The sequence below is a fragment of the Silene latifolia genome, chromosome 2 (assembly GCF_048544455.1).
Source record: "Silene latifolia isolate original U9 population chromosome 2, ASM4854445v1, whole genome shotgun sequence".
Taxonomy (NCBI): domain Eukaryota; kingdom Viridiplantae; phylum Streptophyta; class Magnoliopsida; order Caryophyllales; family Caryophyllaceae; genus Silene; species Silene latifolia.
The window spans coordinates 14,932,254-14,941,752 of NC_133527.1; the positions used below are offsets into that span (position 1 = coordinate 14,932,254).

The window sequence follows — 9,499 nt, forward strand, 5'->3', positions numbered from 1 at the left end:
AATATAATAAGTAGGTTATAAATAATTCAAGTTAGATTCCATAATATATAATATTACATAATTCTTTCGATTTGATTTAATGCGTATATGTGATATATTTATATAAATATATAATTCTCTTAAATTGCATGCCTAAGTAATAAAAGTAATTTCGTCAGTAAAGAAAATTATTGTAGTAACATTGGATATATTTATATGATAGTAATCACTCATTTGAATAGTAAAAGTAACAATATTATCAACGAGATTAGCAAGAGTGGTAGAAACAACAACGGGAGTAGTGAAATATAACAATAATTATGGCTGGAGTAGTGAAATAATTAATATTAATGCGGCAGTAGTGACAGTAACAATAATTACGGCGAGAATAGTGAAAATAACAATGATTACGGGCAAGTGGTGAAATGTTATTACTATTGTTTCGTTAATAAGAGTAAAATATTAATAGCGGGAGTAGTGAATTTGTTTCAAAATTTATTTCATCGTAGTTTTAGGACATGTTATAAAAAAATATATTAATGGCGAATCTATGGGTTATGCAACTTTAAGTAATTTTATTTAATGTAAAAAAAAATTAATGGTAAGTAGAGTAGTCCGGGCGAAGCCGGGCACCAATACTAATTCTTTAATTAATAGGAAACCGGTACTATTCGAGCCGCTCAAGGTATCATTGGAGGGAGAGGGACTAATCGCGCACCTATTAATTAATTTACGGATTATGTACCTCATACTCTCCACATATATCTCATCTTTTACTCCACATAATACCCCATTTTAAAGGTTTATTACAAACCCACCCAATTAAACCATATTCTTTCTTATTTATTCCTACTCTACTCTATTCGGTATTCACAGCTACACCTCCTATAGTAGAGCATTTCACGTCTCAACTACAACACACGATTTAAGCATGATTCCGAATTACAAGCGCTTGACAATAATAAACACTCTTCACGCAATCCACACCACCTCCCTTTGTTCTTTCCAATACAACTCCATTTGTAAACCAACAACAAAACAGATACTCCGTAAAACCACATATACACTTTCCCACTCAATGAATAAACCATGCTTCGGGTGCCGATATGAATGAAAACAGCATTCTCTTTCTATCAACAACAGCATGGGAAACAAATAATCACTCAAACAATAAATCAAACCAATTGTGTTGTTCAATTTCCAACATCGGATAAATAAAATCGCACACTCAGTTACATCTTTTAATCTATACACAACATTCTTCTATGTTATACAAATGAGCAGCAATCCGTTGTTGAACCTGCTTTCTCAAATTCTAAACCCCCATCTTTTAGTCGTCTCTTTCTTTGTCCTCTTTGAATTCGGGTCAATTAGGTTTTCAAGAGATTTTGCCTTTTTATTTCTTATTTTTTTCATTTGTTGATTTATAATTTTGTTATTCTAAACAATTTTATTGAAATAAATAAATCTTTCCTTCGTCCTAATCAATAGTTTACGGTATGTAATAAGCAAGATATAATGTCGGAGTTAGATATATTTTGATGCACAATGAGCGCCCATGATCATATAGTTTTCTTTAATTATTTATCTTATTACTCCTTTTTTAATGTGTTGGACACCAGAGTTATTATTTTGCCATAATATTTGATGTGCAAGCTAAGTACTTTGACTTGCTACTTTTTTATCTAACTAGTTGTTGCACCGCGCCCTACCGGGCGCGGTACCCCAATTTGGTGGAATGCTAAGCATATATAAGTCGGTAGTGTACGTATCAATAAAAAGCAGCGTGGTCCATTCTATATAAATATATTTATACATGGTGGAACGAACAAGAAATTTACTACTATAAAACTGGCCTAAATTCTTGAATACGTCATGTGTAATGAAAATAATTTCATAAAATAGGTGGAATGATAGTGCAACAAAAGCATATGGGGCCTTTGTTTTCTACAGACAGTCAGACTTACAGACTGCGATTACAACACGAAAAAAACTACACGAACGCTGATGAACAATACACAACACACTTGGCAAGCTTTGGTCTCATGCTGCAATGACATGCCTTGGAAAAGTTCACGTGGTAAACCACACGGAAGGTGTTAGCGCAAGCGCATTCAACAATTTGTGCATTCAACATCCAGTAATCTACCTGAAACATAATCAAAGTTTAGTGACATTTTTCATACTTGTCAATTTGCTAATTAAGTTGGCAAAAAGTAACTAAACACTAAAGTGAGTACAAATTTTGAATATGCATCGTATTTATTACTTAAAACACATATATTCAATCCCTGATTTTCCACTACTCCACTACAGTGATCTATAACTAATTCTATCCCATATTTAACCCTAATAAAAAATTAGTCGACAATGTCTAAATTCCAGAAAAATTAACATTCAAAATGAACTAACTCTGTGTATAATCAAACAATAACAACAATCTAGACATGTATAAAAGATTAGCACAAGTAATTAACAAGGTATAAGAAAATAGTGCTCCTCAACCATTGGAATAACATTTTTATCTGGTGGATCCCTAAGAAACAACTAATCACATTTCACCTAATCAATATCTATCTAAGGATTCAATCAGTTTGGAACAAAAACTGTACTGACAAAATACAAAAATCATAACACACTGATTTAACATACTGTTCATCTCCAATAATAAAAATTCATGCATTCAGCAACCTCCATATCTTCTCCGTGTGTAATACACTCTCCAGAAATCATAAATCCCATTTGGCTGAAAATCGAGGTTTTAGTTTCAAAACGAATATTTGTCAGGCGTCGAAGAAATGGGATTTATGACTTGTTTTGGATGGAGATAATTGGAGGGAATATGAGAGACAAAATCAGAAAGATTCGGGATTTACGCCTAGTTGAATCCGTGATTGGTCTTGCATCAATGTACAGCCAACAAGACTGTTTAATAAATTATCTATAAATCACAAATTATCCATAAGTAGAGTGACAACATTTTCCGTTTGATATTGAAAGATCATGATCATAAGGTTATTCTGGAAAATTTAGGTAACTACTACAAGTCTACAACTATCAGATTAGCAGGTTTTAGTACAGCTTTGCAGGCGAAGTCATTGAGGGGTTACTTGCAACTTAAATTTAAAATGCACAAGCATTGCAACTACCATTGTGCCTCAGTTAACCAGCAGCCAAAAAATTGAGGTGTATCATTAAAAGATCATGGATATACCTGGATTGTACAAGAAATGTGTAATAAAGTGGCTTCAGACCATGGCTTTCCTATAAACGGTAAGCCAATAGGCAACCTGTCCTTGTCATATCCAATCTACACCAAAAGTTGAAATTAGTACCATATTTGAAATCAGGTTATAGAACCACTTCAGTTAATCATTTATAAGAAAGAAAGGAAAAGTTGGGACACTTGCTGGTAGTCACAGCAGGCAAACTCAGGAAATTTCCTGCTGCTATGTATCTTACAAGTGAAGCTGAAAATAAGATGTATAAAAAGGTACTCGTACTAAAAGTAGTTTATGATAGCAATTCTGAGTGAATCAAATGCATCGCTGATGCTTACCTCCAGTAATGTAATCCAGCTCACCAGTCTCTAGAGCATCGTCCTGAATCCAGGTTGCAGTCACACTGACATAATTTGTAAAAGTTCCTGAGTTAATGCAACTAATGTGTTTCAATTTGTTATAAATGTTCTGAACGGTCAAATGTCATACTTTTCCAAATTTCTTACATCACCACTAATTGGTGCTTGTAAGGTGTTTAGCTGAAAATAACAGTAGGCCATCCTGCATCAGCGAAGGACACAGAAGTTGCTTCAAGAATCAAGATACAAGATAGGCTATTACACCAAAAGACAGAATTCATATACATGCAAATATACAATAAGAGTAACCCATTCAACAAGACTAATGTGCCCAAACAAAGTTTCATGATAAGATGGTCACGAGCATTATGAAATTGGTTTCTAGCTAAAGGGTATCGAGAGAACTCATAAAAATGTACAAGCAGTCATCTTATGGAGTAGCCATAACATGGAGTGACAGAAATTATTTTTGTAAAGTAGTGTCATGCAAGACTTTATGTTTTATTAAAAACCCAACTCTGAAATATGGATTAACCTAATAACATTCTCCCATATCTATTAAAGGACACAAATTCTTGTTTAAGACGGACCCGGAGAGCTTAGCATGAGCCATCTGTCACAAGACAAAATGCAGTCAGCCTCATGTTCCAAATTTGAAGCACTTTAATTATGTACTCCGCCACCCGATTCATATTGTTATTCTATGGTTTTGATTGGCTAACAATGTCAACTCTAGCACACATTTTTGATTTATATTGTCATTATATGGTTTTTTTTGTTGAAAATGTGAGAATTATATTAATCAATAAAACCATGCACCATTACAACCAGTTTATGGCAAACAATGTCAACTTTAGTGGTAAGTACAGCTTGTCACCAATGATAATGTAAAAATGTTGGTTTTTGATAACAATATTCAAATTGTAACTCTTAAATATAAATCTAGAGAAATAAATGATCAAACTATCAGAGTTGACATCAGTAGACCTTTTGACCAATATAATGGGAAGGAAGGAGCATTTGCCTACCTGTCATCAGGCGATCCTCCTCGTAATCTTTGGAGAATCCAGTCCAGGCTAGCGTATAAACTTCTTTATTGTCATTGCAACGTTTATCGATAAATGTCGGAAATCCCGCAGAAGTAACAGATGCAGTATCCCTGCAACAGCGGAAAGGCATCAAATGCCCATCCGAACTTGGTTTAGTGTTCCTTCTTTAAAAATAAATCCAGCAAGTTATCAGCAGGATAAAATCATGTAAATCGGAAATAAGAATGAAATTCAACGTAAGAATGAATGATCTTTAACCTTTTCGTTCACATTTCTCATGATTTAGTTTTTTCCCTACTATGAAACAAGGATTATTAATTGAACTTCGAGAATAACAAGAATAAGGTTCACTAAAGTTATTTTCGTGCTTGCTACAAACTGGATACTCTTTTACAAAGATAAATAAACAAGACACCGGAAAGTGGCACTTTTTAGGTGGTTTTGAATTTTTCCGCCTAATTTTTTATTTCTTACACCTATTCTACCCCCCTCTATTTACTAAACACTTACCCATCAAACACCCACCTCACCACCCTTACCCTCAACTACCGGTACGACGACCATCATCAACAGCGGCGACCCGATCTTCCTCCCCTCCCCAATTTCTAAACACTTACCCACCAAACACCGACCACCAAACTCCACCCTTACCCTCAACCATCGTACCACGACCACCACCACCGGTAATGCACCCCCACCATAGCGCCTCTTCTCAACACCTCAACGGCAACGTCTTCTTCCCCCCTCCCCCCATCTCGATGTACAAAACCACCCATCCCCCTCCCCCGGCGAGCCTGGCACCTCCACCCCCTCCACCAAACAACAACGACGCACGCCCCTCCTCTTGCGTCACCCCACCCTACTACGCTGCCCTCACTTTGCCCGTGGTTGTGGTGGTTATGAGGTTTATGGTTCTCATGGTGGTTGAAGGTGAGGGTAATATGGGAGAATAATTAATTAAGAATAAGGGCATTTTGGTCATTTCATATCATTTTTGGTCGGAAAGTGTAAGTTGATACTGATAATAGATCGGAGTTAATATTCTGGTACTATTTACAAATTAGTTTTTATGTTGGTACCTTTTATTAAAAAAAAAGGTCTTTATATTGGTACTATTTATCAATTTACACTTAAATTATTATCACTATCCTAAAAAACTACATGAAATCATGAATCATATTCATATATTGTAAGAAAAAATTGGTCACCACAAAAGTCAAAACGGGAAAATGATTTGGGATGAAGAAACATAGAAGCTCTACTGTTCTAATACAGCACTACTAGAGTACCCATTGCTAAAACCGTCCGTCAGGCACTCACATAAGGCACCAAAGGAGGTAGAAAGTATGCTGCAAGTTCACAATTCCCAGGTCATTTAGCAAATATGCAATTTTTTACGCATTCCTGAAGTGGAAAATAGTTTCCAGCTTCAGAAAACCCAAAAATGGAAGAAATTCAAATTTCCATGCAGCACAACTGCTGGTTTAATATGCAATCTTAAAGCACTCTTGATGTAGCTCAACTACAGAACTACTACATTCATTATATACACGTGTAAATCACCTTCTAATCACAACAAGCAAAATGTTTTGAATATTTCTGTACACAAATACTCAAAGAAGCATAATAACTATACCTTAATGTAGTTGTCAGAATCTAGAGTGAACCGATGGTAAATTCCAGCGGGTAATACAATCATTGCCCCTTTCTTCACCCAGATCCGTATCCATTTATCATCACGATTCCTAACATCAAAATATCCTGCATATAGAATATCAAAAGTTGTCTGTTATCACCATATTTGAAGGACTAACCCCACTGCCTCACACCCCTCCTTCAAATCCTGGGAAGCAAAGTGAACGATAGTCGATAATATGTAAACTAAAAATGAAAATACTAGTCCTACCACTTCCAGCTACACAGTAACGGATCTCTTCGTCAGTGTGAAGATGTTCCTCGAAAAAATTCTTGATCTTCTCTTCATAATTTGGAAGCTTTTCCGGGCAAACCTCACAAAAATCCTGAAATTTACGATGACTTCCTTAGAATATAAATTGCTACGTTTCCATATGATCGATATTAGAAAAACAGGCTACCATGTAAGAATATCCATAGTTGTCAGCATCTAACCTCCAGCTGGTTACTCCAAGTTCTGTGTGTGACAGAAGAAAAGTTACAGCAAATTAACATGAAAGCCACACTGCCATCCCAAACGCACACGCTCATATCCCTAGAAAGAACAAAATGTAAGATTTGATGAGAATTTTGAGGGAAGCTTCAAAGATTATACCATCAAGTTTCTCCAAGGAAACATATTCTTTAGGTTCCTTGTGATGAGGAAGCCTCTGATCCTCGTCACTGTCGTCCATGTACCATGCCTGGATGACTTCTTCCCTGGGATCCTGTACAGTTGGAATATACAAGGCCCATACGATACATTAGAATAGTGATGAAGAGATTCGGTGTGTAAATGCTGGAATTACATGTTAAAAGAAAATGACGAGCGTGTTTTTCCATTTCTCACTCTCTTGTCCAACAGTGACTAAACTAAAACTAAAAGCATGAGAGGCACAGAGATATATCTACATCTGTAGGTCAGTCATGTACGTACGTACAAACATTTATGATCTAACTGTCAATCTGTCATTAATAAGGTCCATAGAGTTTTTTAGCATCTAACAGAGTTATTATAACGCAAAAATAACCGTGTCAAATTAGTCAGCGGATTTCCTAAACCATCAATCATTTCGTCATCCAAATATCCAATATATCAGATCAATACAGAACGACTATGAAGCAAGTGAAATGTTCAATACGATAATAAGTCAAGTCAGTAATATAGCTAAGCTGAAAATAGACATCCAAATTCCAAATGACAAATCGATGAATCGAATTTAGGTTCAAAGCCAAGTGACCAACCATAGAAACCGGTCTATGATTAAATGTGCTCCAAACGTAATAATGATAAACTAATGGGCCCAACCGTAGTGAGATAGTGACACAATCAAATTAACAGATATCAAAACCAGAACATGTAATTTGAACTTCAAGTTACACTACTCTCCTCTTCCACTTTTTAATCAAAATAATCAAGGTGACGTTTTCATGACTTTGAAGACTTCTATGAGCAACTGGCCCAAGGCGTTACAAGAACAGATTATGCAATCACCAGCGTGATCATCCTCCCTAACAAACCATACCTATTTTAAATTCTACTTCGTAAATTTTACTCCCTTCGTTTCAATCTTTTGTTTACCTTTGATTAAAATACGTCTCACAAAGGATAAATAAGGTAAACAAATGATTAAAAGTTTTTTTTTTTTGGTGTCGACCAGGAGTATCCCTACCGACAGCCGGACAATCTCCTTCGGGTACTGAAGGCAACTTAATGGATTGACCCCTCCCAAGTTTGGCTTTTTCATTCAGAAGAGTCAGGAATTGAACCCTGACCACTTATTTAAGAGATGAGAGTCCTTACCACTCACACCCGCCAACTTTGGTACTGATTAAGGGTGTGTTTGGATTGAGGGATTTGGAGGGAAAGGAAAGGGAGGGAGAGTGGGGGATTTAAAATTCCTTGTTTGGATAGCAAATGAGGGCGGAGGGAAATGGAGGGGGAGTGATTTGGAGGGATTCAATTTCCCTCCTCCAAGCCTAATCAAAATCTCTCCACAATAGGCAAGATTTGGAGGGAAATTGTATCAAAACACCTACACCCCATTCCCCCTCCCTTTCCCTTCTCTCTTTCCCTTCCCTCCTTCCCCCTCCCCTTCCTTTCCCTCCATTTTTGCTATCCAAACACACCCTAAGAGTTAAGACGGAGGGAGTATAATTTATTTTTAATAAATTTAGGGGTGTTATAGCCACTCCAAAGACTAGTTTTCCTGATCACCCTAATAAACTGTGTTACAATCTATGTTACTCCGACACTTCACTTAACTGCCGTGTCGCGTGTCTGACACCTATCGTGTTGACACCTACACGACACTTTGACGCCTCATTTTAGACCCAAAAATTGAAAAATTTGCACAAATAGCCGTATCCCACACTCAATTCTTAATAATCAACCAAAACAATGTCTTAATCAACACAACAAAGCAAATCAACCAAGGCATCTGAAGGGAACATGAATACAGAATACTCAATATCAAACACACAGCAAAAACCCAGAAGCATAAATAGGAAATTATTATCAAAATAGCAATAAAATGGGAAAAGATTATAATTAATGTCTCCGTCTCAATCATTTATTTATTATTCTTTGTAGGAATGTTTTAATCAAAGGTAAATAAATGATTGGGAAAAAAAAGAAGTAAAGAAAATCAATTAGTTGATTAAATTGCAGAGCTGACCTTTGATAATTCGGACACCATTTTTATCTTTTCTCTGAAATCGAGATTGTGTGTAGGGTTGGGTGTTTATGAGGGGTTTGGAATTTGGGATTTGTAGGGACGATTTTAAAGTAGCGTACACCCTCCTCCGATGGTTGTCGTCAGCCGTTGCGTTGTCAAAAATCCAAAAACCCGGTATCCGGTTCCAAATAACTTTATTAGCTGGAATAGTTTAATTTTAGAGAATGATTACCAATTATAAATTATAAATACTATTAGAGCTGATTAAAAGCGGGCTTGGGCCGGACACGTGCCGGGCCCAACTGTTAAAAAAGTGTTCGACGGGCCTTATTTTATAGCCCGAGCCCGCTAAGCGGGCCAGTTTCCACTGTCTGTACCCGCCCACTTCAAAAGAGCGGGCCGGCTCGCGGACCTGACTAAAATCAAATACAGAAAGTAGTGTTTCTATTAAAACACGTGTTTGTTATTGTTACATCTCACTAAAACTTAACAATTGTCTTTAAAAGCTTACCCTTAAGAAAGTATACTAATTTTCAAAT

The 9,499-nt window shown here is 36.3% G+C and overlaps 1 protein-coding gene across 3 annotated transcripts; it reads right to left on the reverse strand.

Annotated features, from left to right (window-relative positions):
• Positions 1-1,742: 1,742 nt before the first annotated feature.
• On the reverse strand, positions 1,743-9,095 carry LOC141642352 (acireductone dioxygenase 3-like). 3 transcript variants are annotated; one of them, XM_074451133.1, is made up of 9 exons: positions 8,961-9,095; positions 6,899-7,010; positions 6,705-6,760; positions 6,515-6,629; positions 6,245-6,369; positions 4,588-4,718; positions 3,539-3,603; positions 3,194-3,289; positions 1,984-2,128 (listed from the first exon to the last, which is right to left on the reverse strand). In XM_074451133.1, exons 1-6 carry the CDS (start codon positions 8,979-8,981, stop codon positions 4,671-4,673), a joined length of 477 nt encoding a protein of 158 aa, XP_074307234.1. In that variant the 5' UTR covers positions 8,982-9,095; the 3' UTR covers positions 1,984-2,128; positions 3,194-3,289; positions 3,539-3,603; positions 4,588-4,670. The 3 variants fall into 3 exon arrangements, with proteins under 3 accessions (XP_074307236.1, XP_074307234.1, XP_074307235.1); XM_074451134.1 differs by lacking the exon at positions 1,984-2,128 and adding an exon at positions 3,690-3,761 and having other exon boundaries at positions 3,188-3,289; XM_074451135.1 differs by lacking the exon at positions 8,961-9,095 and having other exon boundaries at positions 1,743-2,128; positions 6,739-6,838.
• Positions 9,096-9,499: the final 404 nt, after the last annotated feature.

Coding starts and splice junctions, on each gene's coding strand:
- LOC141642352 (XM_074451133.1), bottom strand. CDS start 8,981: ATGGTGTCCGAATTATCAAAG. Junction 7,011..8,960: donor TGGTGTCCGAATTATCAAAG/GTCAGCTCTGCA, acceptor CCAACTGTACAG/GATCCCAGGGAAGAAGTCAT. Junction 6,370..6,514: donor TTACTGTGTAGCTGGAAGTG/GTAGGACTAGTA, acceptor TTCTATATGCAG/GATATTTTGATGTTAGGAAT.